The sequence below is a fragment of the Octopus sinensis genome, linkage group LG5 (assembly GCF_006345805.1).
Source record: "Octopus sinensis linkage group LG5, ASM634580v1, whole genome shotgun sequence".
Classification (NCBI taxonomy): domain Eukaryota; kingdom Metazoa; phylum Mollusca; class Cephalopoda; order Octopoda; family Octopodidae; genus Octopus; species Octopus sinensis.
In genome coordinates this window covers 86,445,419-86,464,778 of record NC_043001.1, presented here as the reverse complement: position 1 = coordinate 86,464,778, position 19,360 = coordinate 86,445,419, and the positions used below count along the sequence as shown (strand labels likewise).

The window sequence follows — 19,360 nt, the reverse complement described above, 5'->3', positions numbered from 1 at the left end:
TGTTTATTGTATCGTCTTCTAAGAGTTATACGTTCTTGTCCATGTTGTATTTTTCTACATACCTTAACATATATTCCAGGCGCCACGTACCCTCTTAACATTAATGTGAGCACATATTCTTAATAATTGGTACGACTCTCTGTTTGTCTCTCTCTCTCTCTCACTTTTACTTGATCTGTCCCCTTCTCTCTCTACTCATCTCTTTTCTCTTCTCTTTCCTCTGATTCTTTGGTCTAATCTTCCACTACCCTCCTATTTCTTTGTCTCGCTCTGCACTCACAGGTCAATCTTCGACACCCATCCCTTCTCCTCTCTGATTCCTTCTTTCTCTCTCTCTCTCTCTTTGTTGCGTTTGTCCCTCCTCTCTCTCTCTTTTCCGTTGCTTCTCTTCTTTTCTTTTCTCTCTTCTCTGTCACGTGACTGCTGGCCGAAATCTGCCTTTCAGCTTCTGACCAGCGTCGTGTTAACATCGTTGTTTTTCGTCCGCCGCTATAGGCATCGCCGATAAGGCTCCTTTCTTGCGCCAGAGAAAACATTTGTTTGCTTGTTATCAGTCGTAAGACACTTGTTGTTGTTTTCACCGTTAATGCTTCTGTATTTCATGTTTCTGTATTCCATTATTTTTTTGTTTTTTTATATTCGTCCCTTTTGCTGTCCTGGTGTCCGTATGCATTCGATCCTTCTTCCAGGAAATCTACGCTCCCAGCTTAGTTTTTCTAATGCTCGTTGCTTAGTTTTTCTTGGAGGGCTGGCCGTGATCTAGTAATCTCAAGATTAATCAGCCGAAATTACTACGATGATCCGGTTCTTGACTGAAGACTGAGGGATTCGAATGTCCTGTCCGTGTTTATTGTATCGTCTTCTAAGAGTTATACGTTCTTGTCCATGTTGTATTTTTCTACATACCTTAATATATATATGCATATATATATTTATATTATTATTTGATTGAATGCTGTATATCTGAATCTTTTTGATGCGACTCTACCCTATACTGTTCACTCCCCTTAACGTTTTCTCTCTCATCCTTTCTCTAACTCCTTTTTTCTCCCCTTCACAGTTCTCTATCTGCATCTCTCTCCCCCTGTTTCTCCTTTACACTCTCTCGTTGCTCACACGTGAATATCGTCAATCTTTCTTTTCCTAATTTGAAATCTGGGTTAAAAACTGAAATATATCAAACGTTACGAATACACCGAGTAGCACGCAATTTGTATGTTTCAGGGATTCAAATGTCTTTTGTAATATATACATTGTGTAAAGAAGAAGTCTACATTATTGAAAAAAAAAAACTTGTTTAGATATTAGTTATGCTATATATAGAGATGTCAAGCAACGAAGGTTTTGTACTCACCAATTTCTGCTTCAGGAAGTATGTCTGGAAAATGATAAAAACGAAATAAAAAAAAGAAAAAATGTAAATTGATTTTGATAAAACAGCCTTTCGTTCTTAACTAGTTTGAACGCATTATTTCAAATATTATGTATTTTTTAATATATAAATTAACATTATTGGAAAATTATGTATTGTTTAATATATAAATTAACATTATTGGAAAATTAATATATGTGTTAATGTACAAATTAACATTATTGGAAAATTATGTATTGTTTAATATACAAATTAACATTATTGGAAAATTATATATTGTTTAATGTACAAATAACATTATTGGAAAATTGGTTCAGATACTAGTTATGCTATATATAGAGAAGAAAAAGTCAGCCTTTCGTTATGAACTTGTTGCCTGTTTACTTTAAAATAAACAAACAACGAATAGTTCTTATACTCTCTGTCTATGTATATATGTATCTATCTCTCTGTCTGTCTTTGTGTCTGTCTGTCTGTCTGTCTGTCTGTCTCTGTCTCTCTCTCTATCTCTATCTCTCTATCTATCTTTCCATATATATATATATTATATATATATATATATATATATATATATAAATCATTTCTAAAATTATTCAAAGAACATCGGCTGCTGCCCACATAACATTATACAAAAGACAATAGACAGTCAGTCAAACACGGATGAAACACTCCTGTCACAACCTGAGGACCTTGAAGACTGCTATAACAAATGAAACTATACTAGTCCCCTAATATTTTATATTCAACATTTCATCTATTCAATAAGACAATCAATACTTCATTTCATTTTACTATATATATATTATTTATACGAAATATTCTATATTCTACATTAATATTATAAAGAATATAATTAAAACATAAAAAACAGGGGTAAACAGAGAATGTGTGAAATTCAAATTAAATGAATTGAAATATCTCGTGTTTCTGTTATCTTAAAGAAAATGATTTTATAATTTACTTGTTGATATGCTATACAATATGTTTTCGAGGATTTTTATCTCTTCTACTAGAGTTTTTACATATCGTCCGAAATATATGCATGTTCTTAAGGCAAATAGTATATTGGAAAGTTAGTCATATTGTAGCGATTCCAATTAATCAACTTTGATTTATTTGTCAAACTCCCAGTGAGCAGGTTATCAACATTATACCAGCATTAAAGAAGATAACTAATTTGAAATCTGTGTTGAAAACTGAAATAGAGCAAACTTATCCAATACATGGAGTAGTACGTAATTTTACGTCTAAAGATTCAAAAGTATGTTGTAATATCCATTGTGTAATGTAGAAAATAAACATTATTGAAAAAATGTGTTCAGATGCTCCCAGGGATGACACACCATCAGCAGGCACATGTGGAGTCCCTGCTCCATCTCACAAATGCCTCTTTCATGGAGCAAATAGTCCTGCAACCAACAAGGGCAGATAATATACTGGATCTCTGCTTCACAAACAATATGGATATTATCCATAATGTTAATGTGATGCCGACAATGATCTCGGATCACAACATAATAGAGCTGTCTATGTATGGAACAAAAGCCCCCGTTGACACACAGGCTATACGAAGCACCCACCATCTTTCCAACTTAAACTTTCATAAAGCCAACTGGAAGTTGATTGAGAAAGAGATCCTCAAACAGGATTGGCCTGAATGTCTCTCCACACCGGACATAAGCATGAAACACAAACACTTCATGTCCATAATACAAGCCATATGTGACAAATATGTCCCAGTGTGCCGGGCCAGCACACACAAGAACAAAAACAAGATCCCTAGAGAAAGGAGGATTCTTATGAGACGACGGACAAGGATTGCAAACCGCCTGAGCAAGCACACCAAAAGTGGTGAGAAGTCTCGGCTCGAAAGAATGCTAATGGAAACTGAGAAAAGTGTACATCAGTCCCATGAAAAGGAGAGAGCAGATAAAGAAGCTTGGGTAATAGAAAATATAAAATCAAACCCTAAATCTTTCTTTAAGTTTGCCAAAGAGACAGCCACAGTGCACCAGAGAATAGGACCTCTCTTCCAAAAAGATGGCTCTCTCACAGGAAATCCCACGAGGATAAGTGAAATACTGAACGAACAGTTCCAAAGTGTGTTCACTACACCTCTAGGACACAGGCAAGTAAACAACCCAGAAGAATTCTTTGCCACTTTACCTGCGGCCAAAGAGACAAAAATTGAGTACATCAACATCGAAGATGATGATATCACACTAGCCATTGATGAGATTGACACAAACTCAGCTGCTGGACCTGATGGATTCCCAGCGATCCTTCTCAAATCGTGCAAACGAGCCCTTGCAAAACCGCTACAGCTTCTTTTTCAGAGCTTTCTTACAAGTTGTAAGCTCCCAGTCAAATTGAAAGAGGGGGTAATATGCCCTATCCATAAGGGAGGTAGCAGAGCAGATGCTAAAAATTATAGGCCTATCTCTCTGACCTCACACATCAGCAAAGTCATGGAACGAATAGTCCGTAAGAAACTAACTAATCATGTTCTTGAAGAAAATGACTTGCTGTCTGACACCCAGCATGGATTTCGACCAGGTAGAGGCTGCCTAACACAGCTCCTGCAACTATGACTGGGTGTTGAAACAGCTACTAAATGGCTCAATGTGGATGTAATATATCTCGACTTTGCAAAAGCCTTTGATAAAGTCGACCATGGTATGATCTGTCACAAACTGCGTGGTCTCGGCATAGGCGGGAAACTTGGAGAGTGGCTGCACAAGAAACAGGCAGTTGTGAGCAATGGAGCCACCTCCAAGGAAACGCAAATAACAAGCGGCGTCCCACAGGGCACTGTCTTGGGGCCACTGATTTTCATAGTGGCCCTTTCAGACATGCCTTCAGTTGCTACGATGACCACCCTTGCTAGCTATGCAGATGACACAAAAGTCTCCCACGCAATACAAAACCCTGAAAATATTGCGCATCTGCAACATGAGCTGGACACAATATACAGGTGGGCTGAGGACAACAACATGCAGTTTAATGCAGGTAAGTTCCAGGCCCTGCGCTACTGGCACACAAAGGTAAATGACATGAAGACTGGATACACTGGCCCAGGAAGAATTGCAATCCCTGAGTCAAATCAGTGCGTGACCTGGTCATTGACATGAGCAATGATGCATCTTTCCAAATGCATATTGCTAATCTGGTGATAAAATGCAGAGACGGCTAGCTGGATGGATTCTCCGAACTTTCAGAACAAGAGAGAAGGAGAAGACTGATGGTCCTATGGAAAACATTCGTCCTCAGCCGTGGGACTACTGCTCCCAACTTTGGTCACCACACAATATAAAACTAACAGCAGAACTCGAAGCAATTCCGAGAAGCTACACAAAGAAAATCGTCTCAATGCAAAATATCAGCTACTGGGAAAGACTGAAGGTATTAAACCTATTCTCCCTAGAGCGGAGGCGGGAGAGATAGGCGGTGATATACATCTGGAAAATCCTGGAGGGTCTTGACCCAAACTTTGTCATTCAAAGTTACTCCAACCGCAGAACGGGGCGCCACTGCATGTTGCCAAGGATTCCAACATCACCATCAAAATACAGGTCCAGATACTGCAACAGCTTGGGTTTCAGAGGCCCACAGCTCTTTAACATCCTCCCTAAATGCCTGAGAGAACTTACATGGTGTGGATGTGGGTTTCTTTAAAACTAAACTGGATCTCTTCTTGTTGGGAGTCTCAGATGAGCCTACCTCACGACAGGAGACGCGGATGCGGGCAGCAGCATCGAACTCCCTTGTTGATCAAGTGCCACGTATCAGAGGTGGATTCACAAATTAGTGTAGCTCATTCAGCGGTGGGGCCCCAGCATGGCCGCGGCCTTCGGGCTAAAACAATTTAAGGATTTAAGGATTAAGGATTATACATACATTTACATACATACTTACATAAATACATACATACATACATACAGGCATACATACATACATACTACATACATACATACATATAATATATATATATATATATATATATATATATATATATATATATATATATATTTATATATATATATATATATGTGTGTGTGTGTTAGCTAAGAAACGAGCCTTTCCTACTCACCAAAGTGACATAAGTTTCGAGATTTATAGGACCACTTATTCTTACATCAATGCATAATCGACATAACAGATAGTTTAAAAGCCCACTTCAGCCGCATGCAATTGCTACCCAATATGAAAGGTTTGAGGAAGAAATTTGGTATTATTTATAATGGTAGGTAAACCGAGTATCCCCGGGAATGTATGTTTGTAAATCTTCATAATCAAACAGGCGTACAGGATATTATTGGACTCCAAAAAGTCTACATTATTGAAAAAAAAAACGTGTTTAGATATTAGTTATGCTATATATAGAGAAGTGAAACAACGAAACTTTTGTACTCACAAAATTCTGCTTCAGGAACTACGACAGAAAATGATAAAAACGAAATAAAAAATAAAAAAAATGTAAATTGATTTTGATAAAACAGCCTTTCGTTCTTAACTAGTTTGAACGCATTATTTCAAATATTATGTATTGTTTAATGTACAAATTAAGATTATTGGAAAATTATATATTGTTTAATGTACAAATTAACATTATTGGAAAATTATATATTGTTTAATGTACAAATTAGCGTTACTGGAAAATGTGTTCAGAAGTTAGTGACGTTATATATAGAGAAATGAAGTAAGGAAGCTTTTCTACTGATCAATATCCGATCCATGCCCTTCGCCCGAAAAAGGAAAACAAAAAACAACAAAAAATAATTTGAAATAATTTTGATAAAACAGCCTTTTGTTATTAACTAGTTTGATCGCATTATTTCAAATATTATCTATTGTTTAATGTACAAATTAACATTATTGGAAAATGTGTTCAGATACTAGTTATGCAATTTATAGAGAAGAAAAAAGTCAGCCTTTCTTTATTAACTTGTTGCCTGTTTATTTTAAAATAAAGAAACAATGATGTGTTCTTATACTCTCTGTCTATGTATATATGTATCTATCTGTCTGTCTGTCTTTGTGTCTGTCTGTCTGTCTGTCTCTCTGTCTCTGTCTCTGTCTCTCTCTCTATCTCTCTATCTATCTTTCCATATATATATATATATATATATATATATATATATAAATCATTTCTAAAACTAGTCAAAGAACTTCTGCTGCTGCCCACAATAACATTATATAAAGGACAATAGACAGTCAGTGAAACACGGATAAAACACTCCTGTCACAACCTGAGGACCTTGAAGACTGCTATAACACATGAAACTATACTAGTCCCCTAATATTTTATATTCAACATTTCATCTATTCAATAAGACAATCAATACTACATTTTATTTTACTATATATATATTATTTATACGAAATATTCTATATTCTACATTAATATTATAAAGAATATAATTAAAACATAAAAAAACAGGGGTTGTAAACAGAGAATGTGTGAAATTCAAATTAAATGAATTGAAATATCTCGTGTTTCTGTTATCTTAAAGAAAATGATTTTATAATTTACTTGTTGATATGCTATACAATATGTTTTCGAGGATTTTTATCTCTTCTACTAGAGTTCTTACATATCGTCCGAAATATATGCATGTTCTTAAGGCAAATAGTATATTTGGAAAGTTAGTCATATTGTAGCGATTCCAATTTAATCAACTTTGATTTATTTGTCAAACTCCCAGTGAGCAGGTTATCAACATTATACCAGCATAAAGAAGATAACTAATTTGAAATCTGTGTTGAAAACTGAAATAGAGCAAACTTATCCAATACATGGTGTAGTACGTAATTTTACGTCTAAAGATTCAAAAGTATGTTGTAATATCCATAGTGTAATGTAGAAATAAACATTATTGAAAAAATGTGTTCAGATGCTCCCAGGGATGACACACCATCAGCAGGCACATGTGGAGTCCCTGCTCCATCTCACAAATAGTCCTGCAACCAACAATGGCAGATAATATACTGGATCTCTGCTTCACAAACAATATGGATATTATCCATAATGTTAATATGATGCCGACAATGATCTCGGATCACAACATAATAGAGCTGTCTATGTATGGAACAAAAGCCCCCGTTGACACACAGCCTATACGAAGCACCCACCATCTCTCCAACTTAAACATTCATAAAGCCAACTGGAAGTTGATTGAGAAAGAGATCCTCAAACAGGATTGGCCTGAATATCTCTCCACACCGGACATAAGCATGAAACACAAACACTTCATGTCCATAATACAAGCCATATGTGACAAATATGTCCCAGTGTGCCGGGGCAGCACACACAAGAACAAAAAACAGGATCCCTAGAGAAAGGAGGATTCTTATGAGACGACGGACAAGGATTGCAAACCGCCTGAGCAAGCACACCAAAAGTGGTGAGAAGTCTCGGCTCGAAGATGCTATTGCTAAGAAATGAGAAAAGTGTACATCAGTCCCATGAAAAGGAGAGAGAGCAGATAAAGAAGCTTGGGTAATAGAAAATATAAAATCAAACCCTAAAGTCTTTCTTTAAGTTTGCCAAAGAGACAGCACAGTGCACCAGAGAATAGGACCTCTCTTCCAAAAAGATGGCCTCTCACAGGAAAATCCCACGAGGTAAGTGAAATACTGAACGAACAGTTCCAAAGTGTGTTCACTACACCTCTAGGACACAGGCAAGTAAACAACCCAGAAGAATTCTTTGCCACTTTACCTGCGGCCAAAAGAGACAAAAATTGAGTACATCAAACAATCGAAGATGATGATATCACACTAGCCATTGATGAAATTGACACAAACTCAGCTGCTGGACCTGATGGATTCCCAGCGATCCTTCTCAAATCGTGCAAAACGAGCCCTTGCAAAAACCGCTAAGCTTCTTTTCAGAGCTTTCTTACAAGTGGTAAGCTCCCAGTCAATTGAAAGAGGGGGGGTAATATGCCCTATCCATAAGGGAGGTAGCAGAGCAGATGCTAAAAAATTATAGGCTATCTCTCTGACCTCACACATCAGCAAGTCATGGAACGAATAGTCCGTAAGAAACTAATCATGTTCCTTGAAGAAAATGACTTGCTGTCTGACACCCAGCGGGATTTCGACCAGGTAGAGGCGGCCTAATACAGCTCTGCAACACTATGACTGGGTGTTGAAACAGCTACTAAATGGCTCAAATGTGGATGTAATATATCTCGACTTTGCAAAAGCCTTGATAAAGTCGACCATGGTCATGATCTGTCACAAACTGCGTGGTCTCGGCATAGGCGGGAAACTTGGAGAGTTGGAATGCACAAGAAAAAACAGGCAGTTGTGAGCCATGAGCCACCTCCAAGGAAACGCAAATAACAAGCGGCGTCCCACAGGGCACTGTCTTGGGGGCCACTGATGTTCAGTGGCCCTTTCAGACATGCCTTCAGTTGCTACGATGACCACGTGTCCAGGCGGGATGAGGACAACAACATGCAGTTTAATGCAGGTTAAGTCCAGGCCCTGCGCTACTGGCACACAAAGTAAATGACATGAAGACTGGATACACTGGCCCAGGAAGAATTGCAATCCCTGAGTCAAAATCAGTGCGGACCTGGTCATTGACATGAGCAATGATGCATCTTTTCCAATGCATATTGCGTAAGTCTGGTGATAAAATGCAGACGGCTAGCTGGATGGATTCTCCGAACTTTCAGAACAAAGAGAGAAGGGACACTGATGTCTATGGAAAACATTTCGTCCTCAGCCGCCGCTTGGACTGATCTCTGCTACCAACTTTGGTCACCACACAATATAAACTAACACAGAAACTCGCAGCAACTCGCAGCAATTCCGAAAACTACACAAAGAAAATCTAGTCTCTCAATGCAAATATCAGCTACTGGAAAGACTGAAGGATTAACCTATTCTCTTTAGAGGCGGATGGTTCGGGAGAGTGAGGAGGGGAGCGGCGCGGAGAGATAATGCGGTGATATACATCTGGGAAAATCCTGGAGGGTATTGACCCAAACTTGTCATTCAAAGTTACTCCACCGTTCAGAACGGGGGCGCCGCCACTGCATGTTGCCAAGGATTCCAACAATCACCATCAAATTACAGTTCCAGATACTGCAACAGCTTGGGGTTTCAGAGGCCCACAGCTCTTTAACATCCTCCCATAAATGGCCTGAGAAACTTACATGGTGTGGATGTGGGGTTTCTTTAAAAATAAACTGGATCTCTTCTTGTGGGAGCTCAGATGAGCCTACCCCACGACAGGAGACGCGGATGCGGGCAGCAGCATCGAACTCCCTGGTTGATCAAGTGCCACGTTTCAGAGGTGGATTCACAAATTTAGTGTAGCTCATTCAGCGGTTGTGCCCCAGCATGCCGCGGCCTTCGGGCTAAAAATTTTTAAGGATTTAAGGATTTTATACATACCCATTACATACATAGCATACTTACATAAATATCATAACATACATACATACATACATACAGGCTACATACATACATACAATACATACATACATACACAAATTTCCCATACATTACATACTAGATATATTAATATATATATATATATATACATACATTATATATATTATATATAGTATATATTATTTATATATATATATATACAATAATACTAGATATATGTTTATATTATATATCATCTTATATATTTATATGTGTGTGTGTTAGCATGAAAACGAGCTTTCCTACTCACCAAAGAAGTGACATGAAGTTCGAGCTTTATATAGGACCACTTATTCTTTTTACATCAATGCATAATCGACATAAACAGATAGTTAATTAAAAGCCCACTTCAGCCGCATGCAATTGCTACACCGACAAAGACTTTGTATCACATTATGAAAGGTTTTGAGGAAAGAAAATTGGTATTATTTATATGGTAGGTAAAACGAGTATCCCGGGAATGTATGTTTTAAATCTTCATAATCAAAACGGCGTACGGATATTATTGGACTCCAAAAAGTTCTACATTATTGAAAAAAAAAACGTTTCGTGTTTAGATTTAGTTATGCTATATATAGAGAAGTGAAACAACGAAACTTTTGTACTCACCAAATTTTGCTTCAGGAACTACGACAGAAAAATGATATTAAAACGAAATAAAAAAAAGAAAAAATGTAAATTGATTTTGATTAAAACAGCCTTTCGTTCTTAACTAGTTTGTTGAACGCTTTATTTCAAATATATGTATTGTTTAATACAAATTAAGATTATGGAAAATTATATTTGTTAATGTACAATTAGCGTTACTGGAAAATGTGTTCAGAAGTTATTGATGTCTTATATAGAGAAATGAAGAAAGTAAGGAAGCTCTTCTACTGATCAATATCCATGCCATGCCCTTCGCCCGAAAAAGGAAAAACAAAAAACACAAAAAATAATTTGAAATAAATTTGATAAAACAGCCTTTTGTTATTAACTAGTTTGATCGCATTATTTCAAATAGATATCATTGTTTAATGTACAAATGAACATTATTGGAAAATTGTTCAGATACTAGTTATGCTATTTTATAGAGAAGAAAAAAGTCAGCCTTCTTTATTAACTTGTTGCCTGCCTGTTTATTTTCCAATAAAGAAACAATGATGTGTTCTTTATACTCTCTGTCTATGTATATATGTATCTATAGTCTGTCTGTCTTTGTGTGTCTTGTCTGTCTGTCTGTCTGTCTGTCTGGTCTGTCTCTGTCTGTCTCTCTCTCTATCTCTCTCTATCTTTCCATAGATTTTACTATATATATATTATTTATGCGAAATATTCTATATTCTACATTAATATTATAAAGAATATAATTAAAACATAAAAAACAGGGGTTGTAAAACAGAGAATGTGTGAAATTCAAATTAATGAATTGAAATATCTCGTGTTTCTGTTATCTTAAAGAAAATGATTTTATAATTTACTTGTTGATATGCTATACAATATGTTTTCGAGGATTTTTATCTCTTCTACAAGAGTTCTTACATATCGTCTGAAACATATGCATGTTCTTAAGGCAAATAGTATATTTGGAAAGTTAGTCATATTGTAGCGATTCCAATTTAATCAACTTTGATTTATTTGTCAAACTCCCAGTGAGCAGGTTATCAACATTATACCAGCATAAAGAAGATAACTAATTTGAAATCTGTGTTGAAAACTGAAATAGAGCAAACTTATCCAATACATGGAGTAGTACGTAATTTTACGTCTAAAGATTCAAAAGTATGTTGTAATATCCATTGTGTAATGTAGAAATAAACATTAATGAAAAAATGTGTTCAGATATTTTATATACATACATGCATACATACATACATACATACATACACACATACATACATATACACATACATACATACATACATACATACATACACACATACATACATATACACATCCATACATACATACATACATACATATATATATATATATATATATGTGTGTGTGTGTGTGTGTGTGTGTGTTAGCTAAGAAACGAGCCTTTCCTACTCACCAAATTGTATGGCGGCTGAAAAATGAAGGAAACAGGAAAAATTAATGTGAATATATTTTGATAAAACAGCCCTTCGTTATTAACTAGTTGCATGTATAATTTAAAATGAAGAACCATTGAATATTTCACAGGTAAATGCATGTTTTCTCTATGACCATTAAACAGAATTATATATATTTACTTCGTGCATATACATAAATGCATACATACCCTGGTATACAAATGTGTGTCCATTTGTAAGCATGATAAACAAATGAATCCAGATTTCAGCTCAATGCTATCTATGTAAGAGTGTGTTTTACGGCTATTCTTAATGTAGCTATCCAAATCTAATGCAACTTCCTTCATTATATCTTCCTCCATCCACGTTGTCAACATTATACCATAATGAATAAAAGAATATTGAATCTGTTTTGAAAATTCGAATTGACTAATTGTTAGCAAATCCCCGTATGGAACGTATTTTTTCTGCCTGATGGATTCACAAATCTTTTCCGATTTTATGAACTGTTTAATATAGAATTTAACATCATTGCTAAAAACGTGTTCAGAGAATTGTGATGTTATATATATCGAAGTAAAAGCACGAAGAATTTCTTCAAATCAGTAATTATCGCGAATATTTCAGGATATTTGTCCGAAATATAAAAAAAAAAAGCTTGAAACAAAACGTAAATTAATTTTGATGAAAGATCTTTTCGTAATTACCTGGCTGCATGTATACATTCAGAAAAGCAACAATTGAATAGTTCGTAACTAAATACATATTCTATGTATGACTGTTAAACAGTAGTATGAATGCATATTTACTGTGTATATCCATACATGTACACACAGATACACTCGAGTGTGTGTATATCTATCTATCTATCTATCTATCTATCTATCTATCTATCTATCTATCTATCTATCTATCTATCTATCTATCTATCTATCTATCTATCTATCTATCAATGGATTCACAAATCTTTTCCGATTTTATGAATGGTTTAATATAGAATTTAACATAATTGCAAAAAATGTGAGGCACGCTTTCCCGCGGCTCGTCTCCATGACCGAACTGCAGTCGTGGATCAAAAAGAGGCCGAGGAAGGGCGAATGGCACCGCGAGTGTCGCGTTGCTCTCAAGCAACTCTGCCGTCCTGGGTCGACCTTGAGTGACTTCAACACAACCAAAGCATTCTATAGGGGATTAGTGGAGGGGAAGTACGACGACGAGCTCGGGTCGAACCTGGACGTCGACGAGGAGTATCTGACCCGCCTGTTCAGGACGACTTTCGGGCCAGGGCCCATGGACAACTTCCAGAGATCCCTGGCCTGGCAGTGTTACCGAGAAGCGCTACCCGTTCGGGATAAGCTCTACAGACACGGCTCGAGAAACACGGGGCCGACCTGCCCGAGATGCGGTCAGAGCGACGAAACCGTTCTGCACGCACTCGTGCAGTGTCCAACAATTTCCGACCTGTGGGCTTGTGTCGAACAACTGCTGTCACGTGTGGACGAGTCGGTTTATCAGCTGAGTCTATCGTCAATATTGTCACGCCTCTTCCTTTCAAACGTGAAGGAAGAGCTATTTTCATCATCCTTGTGGCTATGGCGAAAGAATGTATCTGGTGGACGCGTCTGAAAGGATTGGAGTCAAACACTTTCCTCTCTGGTCAATCTCTCATCAACTTCTTCAAGTACCACTTGAAAAGGAAAGTGAGAGTAGAGAGGCAAGTTTTGTCTAGCGAATGTTTTAAAAAAAGATGGGTGAATGTAGCAAGGATGGCACATATGAATGACGAAGCCACCTTGAGCATAATCCTATGAACCCAGAAATTGAAAACAGAGGGTTACCCACTTGCAAACAAATGTGGTAACATATAACAATATTGACCAAGGTTACCGTGGTCTTTTTCGTAGGCTTTTCTTCCCACGGATAAACCTTACTTGCTTTCCCCTTTACACCATATATCATAACACTGTGATACACGATCCCTATTGATCGTTCTTTTTTTTTTTTCCGCTTCCCCTTTTTTTTCCCCTTTTTCTTCTTTTTTCATTTCTCTTTTCTTTTGTTCCTTTTCCCTTTCATTTTTTTAATTTTTTAATCTTTTTTTTATTTTTTATTCTATTTACTTTTTTCATTTTTTATTTTTTTTTGTTCTTTTCTTCCCTTTTACGATCCCTCTTGATCGAAAACCTATGCCACCTCCTTTTTTTCATCCCCCAAAAGAAAAGCTCTACCTTGTAACTTGTCCCATCTGTGTGCAGCCAATAAAGAAACTTATCTATCTATCTATCTATCTATCTATCTATCTATCTATCTATCTATCTATCTATCTATCTATCTATCTATGTACGTTTGTATGTATGTATCTATCTATATATCTATCTATATATATAGATAGATACACACACACATACATACACACATACACACATACACTCACATATACAACAGGCTTCTTCCTGTTTTCGTCTATCAAATCCACTCACAGGGCTTTGGTCTGCTCGAGGCTATAGTAGAGAACACTTGCCCAAGTTGCCACGCAGTGGGACTCAATTCGGAACCATATGCATGGTAAGCAAGTTAGTTACCACACAGTCACTCCTGCGCTATATATATATATATATATATTAATAAAAGGAATTCCAACCTTGTCTGATTTTCACGTTTTATTTACATCCTTATAATGATATATTATAAGATAATATATTATAATTGAATAAAATAAAATGAAATAGTAGAATGTTAAATGTTCATTCTGATTGAACTAGTACTTTCATGCATTGAATTCTGCAATCTTCGGGTTCATGTAGTAGTGTTGACAGTCATGCTTCACAATTTTTTGACTGTAGCAAGATGATTGATTCTGTGCTAAAATACAGCTGGGTAGGCTCCAGAGTGCTAGGTTTTGCAAACTGTATTCTGACCAATCAGTGTGTAGTATCACTCAATTACTTAAGCTGATTGGTTGGTTGAGCTGATTGGTTTAGGCATCACGCTTTGTTGGACATGTCAAGAGTCCTGTATCTTGACTCTGGCCGAAGCAGCAATTGTTGGGTTATTTTTAGAAATGTTGTAAATATCTTTTGTCAGAGATTTTTATATTTTTATATTTCAATTGTCATCATCATCATTGTCAGTACCTTAATTATTGTTGCTAGTGGTGATGGTGGTGGCAATAGAACTTTTAACCCTAAATAAGATAATTTTCCTGCTATCTTCATCTTGATCACCTTTAGTATTGTTGTTGTTGTTAGTGGTCATGGTCGTAGCAGTGGAAGTAATACCTCTAAGTATTATTATTATTGTTTATTTAGCTTGGGTTCGAATTTATCAATAAAATTCTTTTCTCTGATTCTCCTCTCGATTTCACTTGGGCTGTGTAATTTGTAGAACGGAAATATTATATACATTTTCCGGCCACATGTTGCTAGTTGGTTACTCAAAGGCATCTGACGGACGTCTGGGTCTGTAATCTGTTGCCGGTGTACACGTGAGCGTTCTAATAGTGCGTTTCCCGTCTGACCTACATATATTTCTTCACAATTTGGGCATTTGATGCAGTAAATTAAATTTCTGCTTTTGCAGTTCATATTCGCGTTTGTGAATATTTTCCCGGTTTTTGTGTTTATATATTGACCGGTATGTATGAATTGGCATGTGCCACATCGGCTATCATTGCATTTAGATACCGTGAATGTTTGGTCCTTGTTGCTAAGGTCAAATTTTGCCTTTGTTAGTAATGTTTTCAAGTTTTTAAAGACAGCCTAAAAACTTGAAAACATTACTAACAAAGGCAAAATGTGGAGCGCATTGTGACCAGCGATGGGTATCAACATCTGATAGCCTGTTCGGTCACGGTGATCAGGGTGTTATATATATATATAACAAACTAAGAAATACACACACGAACTCACATATACTCATGCAAAGACATATATACTCTACTATGAATGAATGTTTTACTCAAAACTTGGGTGTGATTCTGAAATCGATGTCAAAATGTTATGGATTTATAATGTATATGGTATTACTGCAATCAAGTTTCTCGTATTTATATTTAGTTAAAGAAAATATCTATATATTTTGATTTTTTATAATCTATAGAATGCGTTATTGAGGTTTTTTTTCTTCATTTGGAATATATATAAGTTCGGAAGGAATATAGAATATTTGGCAAATTATTTATATTGTAACGATTCCAATTTAATCAAATTTGCTTTATTTGGAGAACCTCCGCCCAGTACGTTATGAACATCATAGCACTATAAAGAAAATAACTAATTGGAAATACATACATACATACATACATATATATATATATATATATATATATATATATTATATATATATATATATATATATATATATATATATATATATATATATATATATATACATACATACATACACACACACATACATACATACATTCATATATATATATATAAATTCAGGGTGAATACTTGATAAATGTAAGCACCTGTATATGCGAGCTAGCAGCATAGGTGAGAGGATATATGTATCAAATGAAATAAAATGATAAACAGGACACAAATGTAGTCACTGTACATAAGTTTCGAGCTTTATAGGACCACTTATTCTTACATCCATGCATAATCGACATAACAGAGAGTTTAAAAGCCCTATTCAGCCGCATGCAATTGCTACACGAAAGACTTGTATCACATTATGAAAGGTTTGAGAAAGTAATTTGGTATTATTTATAATGGTAGGTAAACCGAGTATCCCTGGGAATGTATGTTTGTAAATCTTCATAATCAAATAGGCGTACAGGGTATTATTGGACTCCAAAAAATCGTCCATGCCATTTTCTTACTCAATATATATATATATATAATATACAGAAAGACAGGAGGAAAAAGAAAGAAGAAGAAAGAAAGGAAAGAAAGAAGTGTTAAGAGTGAAATTAAAATGTCTTTCAGTGATGACCAAACCGCAACTATTTTGTTTTTGAAGAGGTCACCAACTTTAAACCAATACAATGGTAAACGACTAAATAAATAAACGGTGAATAGGAAGGTGATATTTCTATCCATCTCCATTGTCATGAAAAACTCAACACCAAAAAACAATATCAATATTCTCTCCTAAACAAAACTGTTAAAAAGCATGTTTTATATAAATCAACAAACTGTTTGTGTATTCATATTTTATTTGACAAGTTCCAGAAAGGAACGAAAGTGCTAATAATAATGATGAACTAAAGAGTTTTTTGAAATTCTGACGACCTTTTTTTCTTAATATTCAATTTCTGTACATCACACGTTATGCTCTCTCTATGTCTCTCTGTCTCTCTGTCTCTCTCTGTCTCTCTGTCTCTCTCACTATATATATATATATATATATATATATATATATATATGTATGTATATATATATATATATATATATATATATATATATATATATATATATATATATATATATATATATATATGTATATATATATATATGTATATATATGCATATATATACTTATATTACTATTTGATTGAATGCTGTATATCTGAATCCTTTTGATGCGACTCTACCCTATACTGTTCACTCCCCTTAACGTTTTCTCTCTCATCCTTTCTCTAATTCCTTTTTTCTCCCCTTCACAGTTCTCTATCTGCATCCCTCTCCCCCTGTTTCTCATTTACTCTCTCTCATTGCTCACACGCGAACATCGTCCATCTTTCTTTTCCTAATTTGAAATCTGAGTTAAAAACTGAAATATATCAAACGTTACGAATACACCGAGTAGCACGCAATTTGTATGTTTCAGGGATTCAAATGTCTTTTGTAATATATACATTGTGTAAAGAATAAGTCTACATTATTGAAAAAAAAAAAACTGGTTTAGATATTAGTTATTCTACATATAGAGATGTCAAGCAACGAAGCTTTTGTACTCACCAATTTCTGCTTCAGGAACTACGACTGGAAAATGATAAAAACGAAATAAAAAAAAGAAAAAATGTAAACTGATTTTGATAAAACAGCCTTTCGTTCTTAAATAGTTTGAACGCATTATTTCAAATATTATGTATTGTTTAATATACAAATTAACATTATTGGAAAATTATATATTGTTTAATGTACAAATTAGCGTTACTGGAAAATGTGTTCAGAAGTTAGTGATGTTATATATAGAGAAATGAAGTAAGGAAGCTTTTCTACTGACCAATATCCGATCCATGTCCTTCGCCCGAAAAGGGAAAACAAAAAACAACAAAAAATAATTTGAAATAATTTTGATAAAACAGCCTTTTGTTATTAACTAGTTTGATCGCATTATTTCAAATATTATCTATTGTTTAATGTACAAATTAACATTATTGGAAAATGTGTTCAGATACTAGTTATGCTATCTATAGAGAAGAAAAAAGTCAGCCTTTCGTTATTAACTTGTTGCCTGTTTACTTTAAAATAAACAAACAATGAATTGTTCTTATACTCTCTGTCTATGTATATATGTATCTATCTGTCTGTCTGTCTGTCTGTCTGTCTCTCTCTCTCTCTCTATCTATCTTTCCATATATATATATATATATATATATATCATTTCTAAAATAGTCAAAGAACTTCTGCTGCTGCCCACAATAACATTTTATAAAGGACAATAGACAGTCAGTCAAACACGGATGAAACACTCTTGTCACAACCTGAGGACCTTGAAGACTGCTATAACACATGAAACTATACTAGTCCCCTAATATTTTATATTCAACATTTCATCTATTCAATAAGACAACCAATACTACATTTCATTTTACTATATGTATATTATTTATACGAAATATTCTATATTCTACATTAATATTATAAAGAATATAATTAAAACATAAAAAACAGGGGTTGTAAACAGAGAATGTGTGAAATTCAAATTAAATGAATTGAAATATCTCGTGTTTATGTTATCTTAAAGAAAATGATTTTATAATTTACTTGTTGATATGCTATACAATATGTTTTCGAGGATTTTTATCTCTTCTACAAGAGTTCTTACATATCGTCTGAAATATATGCATGTTCTTAAGGCAAATAGTATATTTGGAAAGTTAGTCATATTGTAGCGATTCCAATTTAATCAACTTTGATTTATTTGTCAAACTCCCAGTGAGCAGGTTATCAACATTATACCAGCATAAAGAAGATAACTAATTTGAAATCTGTGTTGAAAACTGAAATAGAGCAAACTTATCCAATACATGGAGTAGTACGTAATTTTACGTCTAAAGATTCAAAAGTATGTTGTAATATCCATTGTGTAATGTAGAAATAAACATTATTGAAAAAATGTGTTCAGATATTTTACATACATACATACATACATACATACATACATACATACATACATACATACATATAATTATATATACTATTTTTTAACCCTCTGCGAAAAGAGCTCAGAATTTTAATTGATTTGCTTTTCGCAGGAAGGAAAGTTTTCTTGTCGAAGATACGTCTCGCTTTTATCCTTCGAAACGTGGAGTAGATGAAAG

At 34.9% G+C, this 19,360-nt stretch overlaps 1 protein-coding gene across 1 annotated transcript in view; it reads right to left on the bottom strand.

The window, feature by feature from the left end:
* LOC115211864 (inter-alpha-trypsin inhibitor heavy chain H4-like) overlaps positions 1-19,360 on the bottom strand; it is a 241,022-nt gene that overhangs the window by 20,657 nt on the left and 201,005 nt on the right. Inside the window, exons 20-24 of the mRNA XM_036502852.1 lie at positions 17,772-17,795; positions 11,859-11,873; positions 10,433-10,450; positions 5,787-5,804; positions 1,355-1,378 (exon numbers count right to left, since the gene is read on the bottom strand). Of these exons, the coding sequence (XP_036358745.1) occupies positions 1,355-1,378; positions 5,787-5,804; positions 10,433-10,450; positions 11,859-11,873; positions 17,772-17,795 (99 nt within the window). The remainder of the gene's footprint in view (positions 1-1,354; positions 1,379-5,786; positions 5,805-10,432; positions 10,451-11,858; positions 11,874-17,771; positions 17,796-19,360) is intronic.